The sequence below is a fragment of the Pleuronectes platessa genome, chromosome 11 (genome assembly GCF_947347685.1).
Source record: "Pleuronectes platessa chromosome 11, fPlePla1.1, whole genome shotgun sequence".
Lineage (NCBI taxonomy): Eukaryota > Metazoa > Chordata > Actinopteri > Pleuronectiformes > Pleuronectidae > Pleuronectes > Pleuronectes platessa.
In genome coordinates this window covers 2,484,949-2,501,246 of record NC_070636.1, presented here as the reverse complement: position 1 = coordinate 2,501,246, position 16,298 = coordinate 2,484,949, and the positions used below count along the sequence as shown (strand labels likewise).

The 16,298-nt window shown below is 44.5% G+C and overlaps 1 protein-coding gene across 1 annotated transcript; it reads left to right on the top strand.

Annotated features, from left to right (window-relative positions):
• The first annotated feature begins 1,934 nt into the window (after positions 1–1,934).
• On the top strand, positions 1,935–15,034 carry nsd2 (nuclear receptor binding SET domain protein 2). The gene is made up of 23 exons (XM_053434735.1): positions 1,935–2,055; positions 3,307–3,948; positions 4,446–4,620; positions 4,763–4,929; positions 5,414–5,671; positions 5,815–6,025; positions 6,503–6,565; positions 6,699–6,805; positions 6,962–7,070; positions 7,188–7,303; positions 7,572–7,661; positions 8,030–8,156; positions 8,432–8,632; positions 8,913–9,092; positions 9,888–10,044; positions 10,124–10,326; positions 10,554–10,657; positions 10,773–11,042; positions 11,144–11,260; positions 11,353–11,494; positions 11,795–11,901; positions 12,099–12,297; positions 12,576–15,034. The coding sequence occupies exons 2-23, from the start codon at positions 3,337–3,339 to the stop codon at positions 12,896–12,898; spliced, it is 4,038 nt and encodes a 1,345-aa protein (XP_053290710.1). The 5' UTR covers positions 1,935–2,055; positions 3,307–3,336; the 3' UTR covers positions 12,899–15,034.
• Positions 15,035–16,298: the final 1,264 nt, after the last annotated feature.

The following is a 16,298-nucleotide window of genomic DNA, read 5'->3' as shown; positions in this document are numbered from 1 at the left end:
CACTTCACTTCAGTTTACTTTACTTTACTTTACTTTACTTTACTTTACTTTACTTTACTTTACTTTACTTTACTCTACTTTACTTTACATTACTTTGCTTTAGTTTACTTCGCTTCGCTTCACTTCACTTTGCTTTAATTCACTTTATTTCAAGTCTCTTTATTTCCATTTATTTCAATCCATTCCAATGCTTTACTGAATTATGCAGAAACGTTATGCAGAAAGTTATCACTGCAATGACATTCATAGTTTTGGAAGAAGTTTGTAAGGCAAATATATACTATTACACTGTTCTACTCTGTAGTAAAAGAGTGGTAAAAAAACACAGATATGAACTCTGAAGTAGGGAAGAAATCCCAATAGATTATCATCAATTGACCCCTTGTTATTTAAAATACCCTCCAGGGCCCCCATTTCTACATCCTTCAATAATATCTTATTAAGGACATGGACTTTTGTTACTATTTAATTATTTATTACTTTGATTATCTATGTTGTTATTATTCTGAATGTATTTGTACTATTTTTGTATCTACCGGAAATAGGGGTTGTGTTGTTCCAGTAGGTTTTACACCTCCTAGCTTCTTTTGTTGGTACTGCAGGTTCATGTTTGAATTTACTGTCCACTCTTCATTTGATGTGTTATCATTGTGTTATTATTTTAAACATCATAGGATCAATTACAAAACGTTTCAACAACACCTGGTGTATTTCTGTCCACACTGTGTGTAACTGTGGATCGAACCTGGTGTTTGTATTGTTTCCAAGTAAAATGCTCAACTACACAGGGGCCCCCCAAACCATGAGGGGCCCCAAACCACGAGCCCCCCCCCCCCCCAAACCATGAGAAGCCCCACTTTCCTTTGTTAAAATCCGGTTTACGTTCTTTATTGTTTTATATTGTTCTCCAGTGGAGTGTATGATGAAGTATTTATAATATCATTAAATACAAGGAAACAAGACAAGGTCACTGAGTTTATATTCATATTTACACTTTTTGTTTCATATGTTTATGTTCTAAATGTGTTTACTGATACTTTGATTCGAAAAGTAATAATTTCCAAACTTTAATGATTAGCATGAACACATAATAATAAGAGCAACACGGAGGAGGAAGAAGGTTAATATGAAGAAGATGAAGAGGGGAGAGGATAAGGATGAAGATGATATGGAAGGTGGAGATGAAGGTGATAAAGAAGATGAAGAGGTGAGAGGATAAAGATGAAGATGATGAAGAGGATGATGATAATAAAGATGCTGAATATGATGAAGATGATGATAAAGATGATGAAGATGAAGATGCTGAAAATAGATATGATGAAGATGATGATTAATATGATAATGATGATGAAGGTAATGAAGATGAAGATGATTATAAATATGACAAAGATAATGAGGAAGATGATAAATATGACGAAGATGATGAAGTTGATGATTAATATGATGAAGGTGATGAAAATAATGATGACGATGATAAAGACGATAAATATGATGATTAATATGATAAAGATGATGAAAATAATGATGAAGATGATGATTAATATGATACATATGATAAATATGATGAAGAAGATGATGAAGATGATGAAGGTGTTGATTCATATGATAAAGATGATTATTAACGTGATAATAATGATGAAGATGATGTTTAATATGATGAAGATGATGATTAATATGATACATATGATGAAGATGATGATTAATATAATACATATGATAAATATGATGATGAAGGTGATGATTAATATGATAAAGAAGATGAAGATGATGATGAAGATGATGATGAATATGATACATATGATGAAGATGATGATGAATATAATGAAGATGATGAAGACTCTCCGGGTCACTCACTTCCTGCGGTTGGTTTTTTGAACGGACCGGTTGGATCCTCGCTTCGCTCCCGACCAATCGGAAGTGAGTATTTTTCGCGCTGTTGGCCGCAGTGTTTGATTTTCCCGCAAGCTGCTTCAGCCTCGACCTGAATGAAAGGCTCCGTGTGACGGGATGAGTCCGGACGCTTCGTCCCTCTAACCGCCGACAGGACCTCAACAGGTAACCGCGCACTAACCCCCACGGGGCCGGCCGCCCCGGGGCTGCGAGCCGGCACGGGTCCGCTCGGGTACACTTGTTCGGGCCCATCATCCATTTTAGCGAGAGGAGCCGCTAGCTAGTGAGCTAGCTAACCATGCTAACTTTGAGTGTGCACTTTGACTGGGCTTCAATGGAGCGATGGTTAGCTTCGGCTAGCACGGCTAGCCTTTTTGAAACGAGCTGTCATGGCGCCTACTAACTGAGCGTATTAGTGAAAGAATATGAAAACATTAAAAACAAGCTGCCGCTGTCAACCCCGGTTATTTATTGACCCGGTAGCTTTAAGCTAGGAGGCGGGTTAGCGGGGGGTTTAGTGTATTTAGCGTTTGGGTGGCGGCTTTGTCTATTTGCTGGAATGCGGTGTAATGGCTGACTGGAGCTGTGACAGAGATGCGGCTCGGGGGGAGCGCTCGTCCGCAGCTGGATCCACACATCGTGGCTTCCGCTTCAGATTATAGTCGGAGCCCATTTCTTTCATGACACTACAGGGAGGCTGGTGGCGAGCTGGATGTGTTACGGTGCTGAACAGAGGAGATCGAGCTAAAAACGGATGTTACAGATGCTTATGTCGGTGGGAGGTTGTGGGGGTGGGGGGGGTGTAAGTTCAACCATGTTGTTGATGCGTTCCAACTACACCAAGAAACATAACACGAATCCCCATGCACCTTGTCAGCTTTTATCCGGAGCAGGATGCACGCAATTCCAGCAATTACCCGCACGCCAGTTGCATTACACCGACTTGTCAGCTGCTTCCATTTCCGCGGCCACCCACCCGGTCTGCAGCCAGCAGCCATAGCTCGTCCTTTATCCAGGAGAGAGGCGACTAGTCCCGGGTAAGATGCTCTCCACCCGCCCGGGGAGCTCTTCTTCGTGTGCATTGGATTTAATCGGGGTTCACCTCGTTCACGCATGTTTGGGTCTCAGTGTTATTTCACTGGACTGTTCCATTGTGCCTTCACACTGTCTCATTCAAAACACCCAGGCTGGAGCGTTGTGTGACAGGTGCATCTCTCTCTCTCTCTCTCTCTCTCTCTCTCTCTCTTTGCCCTCTGCCATTTTGTAAACTGTACAACGCTGTGCTCAAAGAATTCACATCCCATGAATCCCACTTTTTGCAAAATTGCCAAAAGGAGGAGTGTGAGAAAGTGAGTGAGTAATGATTTGTGACTGAACCTGTGGAATGAGAAGTTTCCGTGTCCCCCTGCTGTGCAGCTCATCGAGCCTGGAGGGGGCTGAGGTGGGATGGACACTAAAGGTAGCTCTCTGCCTTCCATGCCCGAACCAGCCAACCCCATCAGCATGAAGCAGCCGCCGGAGTCCCTCGGCGTACGGAAAGGTCGGGGGGACCTGAGCGGTGACCCGGCTCTGCTCATGGACAAAGCCGCTGCCCAGCTGGCCGCCACACTACAAGACGGCGCCCTCCAGAAGATGGCCGGCCACAGTCACAACAACCACAGCCACGAGAGGCTCAAAGACCTCACCTCCCGGGTGCTGAACGGAGACCAAGACCCGCTGCCCAAGCTCTGTGCTCCAGAGCCTGCCATGCTCAAGGGCGCCGAGGTCCCCGCCACCAACGGCACCCACCAGCACAATTGCAGCCCTCATACAGAATCGGAACTGAAGGTGACGGTGCCCCAGGTGATGGAGCAGCCGCCGTTTGAACCGTGCCTTGCCAATGGGACCAGTTTGGCCAGCGAGGGTACGATACCTGGACCCGAGAAGAGACAGGACGTGAAGAAGAGAGGAGGCAGACCTGTCAAACCAAAACCTCAACTGAACCACAGCCCCTCTATCGTCCCTCTGGAGCAAGTCGACCACACGAATGCTGCAGATGGAACCGGAGCAGCTGACAAGGTTTTTAATTTAACTGATTCTGATTAGAAGCTAGAATTTGTATTCTCCTGTGGTATTATAATAAATAAACTGCATTATGTCCAGCTAATACTAGTTTAAAACAATAATGTACTATTTGCTGACAGATGCTATTAAGCCGAAAGGATCACACATACTAATGAGATCAAACTGTACTAAGCCTCTGATGCACATCTGATTTCATAGTGACTCTTGACTTAAATTAATAAAATGGATCTAGACACATTTAAATGTTTGTGCAAAATTTTAAGCAAGGATTTCCATAGATGTAGAAATTGATAAATAGTTTGAACATTAGCAAGTTAGTGTCGAGCTGCAGAGTCTCCCACAAAGAATCAGATGTGTTTAATTATTCACCAATGTCTGCAGGAACAAATTTTGTGTCTAACATAGTGTGTGTGAGAAAAACACATTTCTTTAAATACGTGGAAATTAAACTTGATGTGTTTTTAAATTCTGATCTTCTTTCTCTCCTCCAGCTCGATCTCCTCCCGGAGGTGGAGGTGGAGGCGGAGGTGGAGGCGTCAGAGAAGCCTCCCTCCCTGATCCGGTTCTCTGTTGGAGACCTGGTTTGGACGAAGGTGTCGGGGTACCCCTGGTGGCCTTGCATGGTGACCACAGACCCAGAGTTCAGCCACCACTTCAAACAGAAAGGCGAGTTACACCCACAACCGCCTGCTTCATTCAAATTCAAGCGATATGTTGTTAAGGTTTAAAAAATAACAGATTTCTATTGTTAAAGTCATGTTTTTAAACCATTATTTAATTATATTTTTCTGTTTTGTTTTGGTTTTAGCAGCCAACAGCCGGTCAGGCCTCCTCTACCATGTGCAGTATTTTGGAGATGCCCCGGAGAGAGGCTACATCTTTGAGAAGAACATGGTGTTGTTCTCTGGAGAGGATCAATACCAGCAGCTCAGTCTGGGAAACAAACAAGCAGCTTCCTGCAACATCCACAAAAAGGTGAAAATCTGCTTCTGTCTTGTTGCCTCAATGGGGGATGTGGTGTCTCTGCTGCTGCTAAGAAAGACTCGGCTCAGAAACCATTCAGCATATAAACACTGATCTTCTTTGAATCATTTACATAAGGTTCTCTCTCGTCAATCAAATGTTAATTTTTGTTTTGTTTCTCTCAGTTTAGCCTCTTTTCAACAACAAACAATTAAGGAATCATAGTTGTAGATTTGTTTGAGTAACTCTTGACGTTTTTGTTGGTGAATCTTCTCTTACACAGCTTCCTCATGATTCTTATCACTTCTGCAATCTTGTCTAAATATTGCACTAACAGTGTAAAACAAATATCTGTTGATGGCAGCACAATGACAAGACACCTCTACCTTATTGTGTGTTGTTCTCTCATATCATTTCTGTGTTGAGAGGGACACGTTTCTTCAGCCAACACAGTAACTTGCCCTTTGACCTTGTTGCTTTTCTCTGTGTCCTGCAGGCGACTCCCTCCGTACCCCGCAAGCTGCAGGCCCAGTGGAACATGGGCATCATTCAGGCCAAGGAGGCCCTCAGCATGTCGCTGGACGAGCGCATGATGAACTTCACGTTTCAGTACGACGACGACGGGCCGCGCCTGAACCTCGGACTCCTGGAGAAACTGAAGCCGAAATACAGCGACGAGATGAACCAGGAAACGGTGTCACGCCTGAGCCCAGCCCCCCCCTCCCTGCTGGTAAATACCCACACAACAAAATATGTTTATACTCTGCAAAGAAATCTAGAAAATACTGAGAAAATTGGAGTAAAACATGTTTTTAAAACCCTAATGAAATAAAACCCTGATCTTACTCAAACAGCCTGAGCAGACCTTTACCAGTGGATGACCTGTTGTCTTTGCAGGGTCCAGTTTCTTCTGAGCCAGTTGAACCAGTCGCACCTCAGAAGAAGAAGAGACGACCCAGACAGCCTCCGTCTCCAACCAAGACGGTGAGGAGACGGAACAAACCTGCAGTGCAGAAGTCTGCCGACCCGGTGAAGAAGAGGAAATCAAAGCTGGCGTCTCCGACCGACGCGGCTTCAGAACTTGTCTCACCACCGGTTCCAGCTCCAGGTTGGTTGAAAGTTAAAAAAAAACCCTGGGTGGCGGATCAGCTCCAGCCATCAATCAAGGGCTGGTTAAATCTGGTTGTGGCTGGTGTGTTTTTAACAGTGCGGTGGAATCTCATGCTTTAAATTTCCGTATGTGGCCGATTAAGTAGTGATGTGGGCGGATTCTTGTAGAATTCATCACTTAATGAGGCCATTCCTGGTTAGTGAGCAATGGTAAATTCATGATGTGAGAACGCAAGATCCAAGAAAGCTGCACTTCACAGCACAGGAACTGAGAGACACAGAATTTACCCATAATGCCGTTTCCCCATTTGCTTTGATAATCATGTGGAAAACGAAATTCGAAAGGCCCTTGGTTGCTAATTATTTTCCTGTTTATAAATGACAGAGTATTTAAAATAAGCTGGTAACAGTACTTGTAACATTTGAGAAGTGATTAATCGTGTTGATATTTAATTTGTGATTTTTGTTGTCATAGTGGACAAAGTGAAGAAAAGACGAAAGAGAGCGACTCCTGCCGAGCAGACGACCGATTCTTCAGGTGAGGCATTTGTCAAATCTTTTATGCACACATTCTAAAACACAAACGATTTTATATTTGCTGTTATGACTAAAATATAAATTGTCTGATTCTCAACCAAATTAAGATGATTTATATTTGACCATGTCTCCAGTTAAGAGGGAGAGAAAGAAGGCTCCTAAGAGGAAGCAGCCGGACTCCGCAGCCGACAAGGAGCAGGCGCCCAAGAGACGCAAGACGAGCAAAGAGGCTGAGAAACAGGTTTGTTTAAATTAGATGTGGTGTCACGTTTAACCCCGGTTGAAACCTGTTCTTGAATAGTTATGATTTGAGTTTGAGAAACACCTCACGTTGGAGATATTCAATTATTTCCTCGTTCATTACGTCCATATGTTGATCAAGATTTTATGTTCTCAGGCGTCGACCTCGGCGGTAACGCAACCAAAGAGGAGAAGAACCAAGAAAACTGACGTGGAAGTGAAGGAAACCAAGAGACGACAGAGGAAGTCGAAAGATCCTCTGGCTGGTAAACGACTCTATAATACAGAGCATGTCTTTTTCACTCACTCCTCTGTGGCCTCACTCTCATCTGAGCGTGGCCACTGCAGAACCTGCTAATCGTAGTTTGTACATTTTGACGCAGACGATCCAGACGCGGTGAAACCAAAGCGCCGGAGGAAAAGGAAACAGGATGGAGAGAACCAGGCCACACCTGCCAAGACGAAGAAGAGAAGGGCCTCTCCGTGTCCCGATCCTGAGGTGAGAGGAAATGACCTCAGGGTGTTTCCATCTTAAATTACACAAGCTTGTGAATCAACGTTCCAAGTCCTCAACTGAATTTAATTCAACAAGTTTGGAGAACCGGTTTGCGTTAAAATGCTCGGCTTCGTTTTCCACTTGTTAGCAGAACTCTTAAAGTAACAACAACACATTTCCAGATGTGACCAGTTTCCTCCATGAGGCACAGAGAACTGTTGATGAGCTGTTTATCCTCAATGTCTTGTTCATCACCTGCTGTTCGCTGCAGGGCTCTGGGAGTGAAGGACGTCCTGAGTCTCCGAGCGACAGCCTGGACGGGACCAAGAAGGGCGAAAGGAAGAAGGAATTTGTTTGCCAGGTTGGTTTGTTAAGATGTTAAAACATCAAATGCATTCATACATTAGTTTACCTTTGTGGTGGCTGCACAACTTTCAGTCAGACAAGGTTTATCTGAATATGTTTGTTCACTTCATCTTGTACTTCAGGGCAAAAGGGAAGCTCTTAATTTGAAGGGGCCAGTAGTGTGATGTTCTACTGGTTCTGTTTCTATGGAAAAGATGTTTAAAGTTTTGTTTGAATCAAGTCTTTATCATTTTATAATGTGGGATAGAGACGTTCATCTTTTATCGTGTGTTTGGTTATTCAGACCTTGTTCTTTGTGGATGGTTCCTCTAGTTCTGGTCAGTCTCATGTTTTGATGTGTCCCTTGTTGGTTTGTCCCTCCAGATGTGTGAGCAGGCTGGTGAGGACCTGCTTCCCTGTGAAGGACAGTGCTGTGGCATGTTTCACCTGCACTGTCTGGGTCTGACGTTAAAACCCGACGACAAGCTGCTGTGTCCGGAGTGCAGCACCGGTGAGGAGTTCACTTTCTATTAATCAATCTGTTATTTTTCCTTTCTGAATAATCGTATGATTATTTTAGATAATTAATTCATTTCTCCAAATCAGCAAAAACGATTTTTGTTTTCTTTGACCACCCCTTTTAAGTCACTATATATTAAGTCAGTTTACTATATTATAAATTATATAAAATCAAACTCTTATTTTATTGGCTGTTAACAGGAAACATTTGTAATATGTGTTTAGTTGCTGCTGTTGAACGTTTCCTTCCCTCGCTGCTCTTCTCAGGAATCCACTCGTGTTTCACCTGTAAGAAGTCAGACGGCCAGTTGCTCCGCTGCCACGTCCTTCACTGCGGCAAGTTCTACCACGAGGCGTGCGTCCGCCTCAACTCGCTCAGCCTCTTCGACAACAAGGGCCTCCGCTGCCCACTGCACACCTGCCTGAGCTGCCACTACGGCTGCAGAGCCAAGCCCAAGTCCACCAAGGGTGAGGACCTCTCACACTGTGGTTTACAGATAGACTCCTTTCTGTTTGGGGACAAATTCAGAAGCATTATAGAAATACTTCTTTCCTTGTGCATGGAAACAGTAAAGTCTGACTTTCTGTATAAAGTTTCAGGTTCTGCTCATTGGTCTGACGAAAAGTTTGTCTCTATAGTAGAAGTGTAGCTGGAAGCCTGAACTGGGAAAGAGGTGATCTGATGGAATGTAACTTTTCTTGTAGAAAGTTTAGTTCTAACCCGTTTGTCTCTCTCTCCGTGTTGCAGGCAGGTTGATGCGTTGCCTGCGCTGCCCCGTGGCGTACCACATCGGGGACCTGTGTGTGGCAGCCGGCAGTGAGATGATCACCAACACCGCCATCATCTGCACCAACCACTTCAACGCCAAGAAGGGCTACAGCCACCACAGCCACGTCAACGTCAGCTGGTGCTTCGTCTGCTCCAAAGGTTCGAGTCGCTGTCTTTTGTGATTTATCACCTAGTAGGAGGGAAATCACCAGCAGCTACAACATAATAATAATAATAATAATAATATAGGTCTCTCTAGTGCTGCTATAACCAGATTACATCCCAAAAACTGCACATTTGATCAACAGTCCCTGCTGCATGTGATGTAATCGCTTTACAGAAAGAGTTGTGTGAAGTTCAAAGGTCGTAAGTTTCCTCCGACAGCAGCAGAGTGAAGTCCAACTATGATTAACGTGTGTGTGTGTGTGTGTGTGTGTGTGTGTGTGTGTGTGTGTGTGTGTGTGTGTGTGTGTGTGTGTGTGTGTGTGTGTGTGTGTGTGTGTGTGTGTGTGTGTGTGTGTGTGTGTGTGTGTGTGTGTGTGTGTGTGTGTGTGTGTGTGTGTGTGTGTGTGTGTCCCACAAGCTGCTGAGGAAACAAGTCAATTTTCATTTGAAATAAAAGCCAGTTCTGTGGAGTCGGCTTTTTAATTAGTGTCAGATGAGACTGAGACAAACCCAGGGTCACTGGATTCTTGTATTCGTGAATGTTTCACTCCTCGACGTTTTGCAGTTGTGTGTTTCCATTCAGCTTCACAACCAAAACACACACAAACAAAGTGTTGATTTATGTATGAGGCAGATTCTTTCCCCTCGGCTGTCAGACTGAACATTGTGTTTGTTTTTATCACCGTCGGGCAGAAGACTCGAGTCTAAATCAAATAGTTTCACTGCTGCTGTGTCCTCACACATCTATAACGTCCTCGAGGTCTCATGAGGTTTCTCTTTGTGTCTCAGGAGGACAGCTGCTGTGCTGCGAGTCCTGTCCGGCAGCTTTTCACCCCGACTGTCTGAACATCGCAATGCCTGATGGGAGCTGGTTCTGCAACGACTGCCGAGCCGGGAAGAAACCCAAGTACAGAGACATCATCTGGGTCAAACTCGGAACCTACAGGTGAGAGGAAGTGTTTGAGATGCAGATTCAAAATGTCCTGTTTCCCTCTGGTTCTCACTCTGCTGCCTCCTGTCTTCAGATGGTGGCCTGCAGAGATCTATCACCCGAGGGTCATCCCCACCAACATCCAGCACCTTCGCCACGAGATCGGAGAGTTTCCCGTCTTCTTCTTCGGGTCCAAGGATTACTTCTGGACTCACCAGGGCCGCGTGTTTCCCTACATGGAGGGGGACCGGGGCAGCAAGCACCAGAGGACCGGAATCGGCAAAGTCTTTAAGAACGGTAGAGCTGCTCAGTCACTTCTCTGGTCAATGGAAGTCATGGAAGAGGTTGTTTCTCCATTTAAAGTTGGGATAGAGAGAAGTTCAGTCTGTTAAGTTCACAGAACCAGTATAGCTCATTTAAATATCAGGTTTTGACATTATAGAAAAGTTTCTGAGCATCATCCTGATCTAAATGTTTAATGTTGAGATGAAATCTAATGAGCGTTTTTACCTTTGTTTCCTCAGCTCTGTTGGAAGCTGAAGCTCGATTCAAGGAGATCAAAATTAAACGAGAGGCGAAGGAAGCGCAAGAGAACAGTCGGAAACCGCCGCCATACAAATTCATCAAGGTGAGACATCTCATGTTTCTGTCTCTAAAGTATGAAGATCTCGCTGATAGATTTTAAAGCATAAATTTAATATAAAATTCACTTTTCTTGATGTTTTACTTTGTTTCTCCTTCAGGTCAACAAACCCTTCGGCAAAGTTCAGGTCTGGACCGCCGACATCTCCGAGATCCCAAAGTGCAACTGCAAGCCGGCGGACGAGAGGCCGTGCGGGTTCGAGTCCGAGTGTCTGAACCGCATGCTGCAGTACGAGTGCCACCCTCAGGTGTGTCCCAGCGGCGAGCGCTGCTGCAACCAGGACTTCACCAAACGCCTTTACCCAGAGACCAAGATCATCAAGGCCCCCGGCAAGGGCTGGGGCCTGGTCGCCCTGCGGGACATCAAGAAGGTGAGAGGGAGGGACGTGACAGACGTGATCAAATGATGAATTCTTCTTTAAAAGGTTTCAAGGAGTGTGAATCTGGTCTGATGGTTTCTCTCCTCCCACAGGGTGAGTTTGTGAACGAGTACATTGGCGAGCTGGTGGACGAGGAGGAGTGCAGGGCGAGGATCAAGTACGCCCACGAAAACAACATCACTGACTTCTACATGCTCACCATAGACAAGGTTGGTGCCACACCCGACAGATCAACCCTCACGCCATCTTCTCCACTATCTGCTTCTCTTTACACCTTAAATCACGTTTTGATTCTTTCAAGGATCGGATCATCGACGCGGGGCCGAAGGGAAACTACTCTCGCTTCATGAACCACAGCTGTCAGCCCAACTGTGAGACGCAGAAGTGGACGGTGAACGGGGACACGCGAGTCGGCCTGTTCGCCGTCCGGGACATCCCAGCAGGTGAGACCAGTCCCGAACCAGTGGACGGACCAGTGCAGCTTCGTCCACAGAAGACAGACACATCTTTACAGATTTCTATCAGCGTTTATTTTCGTTGTGTTTGTTTTTATTTATCGTTATTTATATAGTTTTTTATAACATCTTAGGAATCTTTGACTTTAAAAAAAAAAGGTCTTGTTGTCAGACTTCTTCCTTTTCAGTCTCAAAAGTCTCATATCTGTGATTTAGTTGTTTCTATGATTCCAGTTCTAATCTTCTCATGTTTATGTTTATTCACTTTATTGTTTATTTTGTTCACAGGGACCGAGTTGACCTTCAACTACAACCTGGACTGCCTCGGCAACGAGAAGACGGTCTGTCGCTGTGACGCCCCGAACTGCAGCGGCTTCCTCGGGGATCGGCCCAAGGTGAGATTTATTATCTCTATTATCACAAGTGTAATTTCCAAATGATGGGACACGGATAGAATCGTGATAAAAGTCTGGAACATGGACAGAGACACACAATAATTACGCCCTGAATTAAAATAGCTCTGTGTTTTTGTAGAGATGCAGATGTTTGTTTCCTTCCTCACGTTGATTCCATCTCTGCCTCTGATCCACAGAACTCGAACGGCCAAGCAGCCGAGCCCAAAGCCAAGAGGCTGAAGAGGAAGTATAAGAAGAGGAAGAGCGAGGGGAAGAAAAAGTCTGAGGACGAGTGTTTCCGCTGCGGAGACGGAGGTCAGCTGGTGCTCTGCGGCAAGAAGGCCTGCACCAAAGCTTATCACCTGTCCTGCCTGAACCTCACCAAGAGGCCCTTCGGTAAGAGTCACTGCAGCACGTGGGTTACTAACACCACACTGACCTGGGATCTGTTTTAATTAATAATTGTTTTTCGACTATAAATCTGGTTTAAGCTCATATATGGAGACCTGCTCTTGTGACATGATGGTAAATTCTTCATATTTGGGTTTTTACACATTACTTTATTTTACTTTTATATAATAATAATCAGCAGATTAATTGATAATGACAGTTATCGTTAGTTAAAGTCGTATATTCTTAACTAATTGTCAGTTTCCTGTGTCCTCTCCCTGCAGGGCGGTGGGACTGCCCCTGGCACCACTGTGACGTCTGCGGGAAGAACTCGGACTCGTTCTGTCAGCTCTGCCCGAACTCCTTCTGCAAGGTTCACCAGGAGGGGGCGCTGCGCCCGTGGCCCCCCACAGGGCAGCTGTGCTGTCTGGAGCACGAGGAGCTGGAAGGAGCCGACAGCCAGGAACCAGGAATCAGCTCGGAGGCAGCGACATCGACCCCCCCCACCACCACCACCGCCGCCAGTCGACCTGCTAAAGGCTCCAGGAAGGCCGACGGAGCCCAGGCCAAAACAAAGGGCTCCAAGAGGAAAGCAGCCGAGGCCTGAAGTGACCTTTGACCCCTCCGAGAGCCAACAGACCAAACCAGACTCTGACACTTGCTCCCCTCGTTAGAAACAAACATAAACCCCACGTTCTACCGTCTTCAAGGTCACAGGAGCCGAGGACCTGTTCATCTCCGTCAGGGAAAGCCGCTCGAACCTTCTTCATTTCACCTTCAACCAGTTTCAGGTTCTGATTTGAACTCGTCTGCACTGAGGCACGAAGCAGCCGCTCAGGAAGCTGCGGACTCCGACTCCTCCACCAACCAAACTGCCTTCTGGTATCTAGTTTTAGTTTTGACTTGAGTTTTCAAACCAACACGAGGAACCCGTTGGTTTCTGCTGACCCCCCCCCCCCCCCCCCCCCCACGTGGACCATCTCGAGCGAGTTTTAGAGATATATCTATATACGTGTTTATCAAAGACCAAAACTATAATTACTGGAATATTGTGAGACATCAGACAGGTTTGCCAAATGCAGCGCTTTTATTTTTTTATATATAGTATATATATTCCAGATGTAATATCAAAACACCAAGACACTATGGATCGGCCTCAGATGACCTCTTTACTTTAATACCGTAGCCATAGGTTACATTTAACCCTAGACGTTTTTTTACAACCTGTCATTTTGTTTTAGTTTCAGCTTTTAGATTTTGATTCTTTTGGGTTTTGTTTAGTGTCGGGACGCTGAACCTTTTATCTTCCTGCGTGTCTGGAGAGCGAGGGATCAGAGGAGGTGTTAGAAACCCAGGAGCTGACGTAAAGAAACACTACTGGGAGGTTTTAAAGGTTTCTGACGTAAAACATGAAGGAACGACAGCGAAGCTCTTGAACCTGTTTCCCACGTTGAGTGTTTGGTGCTGACGTCACGGTGCTTTCCACCGAGTGATCTGACGTCACCAAGGAACTGAGACGTTCAATCACTGAGTCGTTCATCTGGAGCCGAGGTTTTGAGGAGCTGTTTTCAGACGTGACCGCTGGAGAACGTCCAGACCACTGGGTCCAGAGCTTCTTTCACAACAGGAGAAATGTCCAAAACGACGAGGGGGTGGAGCCGGCGGTGGAAGTCACATGGTTTTGTTTACAGCACATCAGGAATCTCTGGAATCTCGTTTTTTCCACATTGACCACTTCGTCTTCTCCGTGTGAGGCTCCTCCTCCTCCTCCTCATACTGGGACCAGTGTCTCTCTGTTTCCTCACCTGGTCTCAGTCGATGTCTGGAAACGGCCTCATGACTTCGGCCTTTCGTTATTTTAATCCTCAGGAGGTTTTTAGTCTCTAAACTGCATCTTGTTGTTTGATACTCGAACACAAGCTAACGACACACTGGCTAATTCCTTCACTCAGAAATAACTCAGCGTCACATCTGTAGATCCTCTGTGACTCGGGGCTCAGGCTAATTCCTGGTTTCAGTATTGAACCGTTCCCATGTATCTTCTAATCAGTTATTTGTAAATCAAGAAGCTGAAGCTGTTAAGAAGTTTTCAAGCACGTTTAATAATGTGGAGACGCCGCGTCGTTACCCAGAATTCCTCACTGTCCTCAAACAAATCATGACCCGTTTCACTTGTCTTGTCTCATCGTCGGTTATAAGATATTTTCTAACATTGAGGCTACACACGTTTCTTGTCTCTTTAAGTTCATATTTGACTTTTGTTTTTAAAAAAAAAACGTTGGACTCTTGAATCCCCTCGTGATCTCTACATCTCCAGAAAGCAGGATTTGACTTGAACTCACGCGACAGCAGGTTTTTGGTTTTGTTTTAACTGCACCTTCTGAGTGTTTTGGTTTCTCCCGGTTCACCTGAGCGGGACGTGTTCCAGTTGTCGTCCTAACCCTAACGTGTGTTGAGTGGATCTAGTCCAGCCAGTTGTTTTTTTTGTAAGCACTGTAATTCACTGTAGAGCTGAAGTGTAACGTGTGCGTAGGGGTTTTCATTCTGTAACTACTGTCATAGTAAACCAGAGACTAATATGTACATAATGTATAAGTGGTTATAGTGATGCATCTATTGTAAATATCATACAAGTTCTCTGACGTATGTTTTTCTTTTTGTTTTTTTCTTGATGCTGAAAAACACTTTTGTGCAGGATCTCACTCGTCTGTTGATTCGTGCAATAAAAAGTGATGGAACGTGAGTCGGCTCCGAATCCACTGGACTTTAATCTGACGCTGGTTTTAAACTGGTGACGTCTGAAAATACTTTGTCACCTTTTTTTAAATCAATCGAAAGGATTTGAAATTCACATTGAAACCTTAAAGAAATGGTGTTTGTTCAACTTGTTGATTTAACTAATTTGAACTGATGAAAAAAATTAAATGGAAACTACTTTGAAAACCTATTTATAATTAAAATGTAATCTATTTGTAGTTGAAGTAAAATTGAACCTATTCTTTTTACTATCTTCTAAAATACAACATTTTGACCTGAGGTGACTTATAAGACACCAGATCTGCAGATTTTATGTTTTCAGGTCTTTATGAACATTTTCAATTTGATTCAAAGATTATCTTAAACAGCTTCAAGGTCACTGTGACCTCAAACTTCTTTTTATTGCCTCAAACACCTTCAGAATTCTAGTTAGCCTGTTATGGGAAGCGTTAGTTTCTCAGTTTAATGAAACGTGCTTTAAAATGATGCATGTTGGGATTTGGTTTCTATCAAATTTGGCACAAAACCTCTTAGACTCAGATTAGAATTTGCAGGTCAAAGGTCACGGTGGCTTTTTTAAATTTATCAAATCTGACTTACAGGAATTTCTTCACATATTAATCAGTTGTCATGTGGCCTCTAACATGAACAGATTAGATTCCAGAGGTCAAAGGTCATAACTGCATACACAAAACACTTGTAGACTGAAACTACTTTTTTATATATAACTATAATCAAATGGCAGGAACATTTTTTGTTGTTTTTGCTTTAAAAATAATGTAGTAAATCAGTTCAGCTCAAAAACAACACATTATCCCGGCGTCCTCTCTGGACGTCCCACGTGGACAGTTTGACTCTTTGAGTGAAAGCAGAGTTGGACACAGCCTGAAGTCTTGCAGAGTGTTTATTCCTCTTCAGGACAAAAGACAAGACACGTTTCATTTTTGCATAACAGTAGTACAGCAGTGGCCGAGGGTACAAAACGCGTATTCAATTTTTCAGTGTAAAAATAACTCTCCCGTCCTCACACCTGTGCCGTCCTCTCGTAGTGCAAACGCTTCAGATCAAAGTGAGGCACGTGATGGGTGCGATCGCATTTCAATTACACTTAAGTGCTGATGACGAGTCAAACGTCTTCCTGGACTCCTTCCTCCTCCTCCTCCTCCTCCTCCTCCTCCTCTTCCTCCTCTTCCTCCTCTGTGGCTTCTCAGGAGTTTAAATACGGATAAAAGTTCAGTTTGACTTCCTGT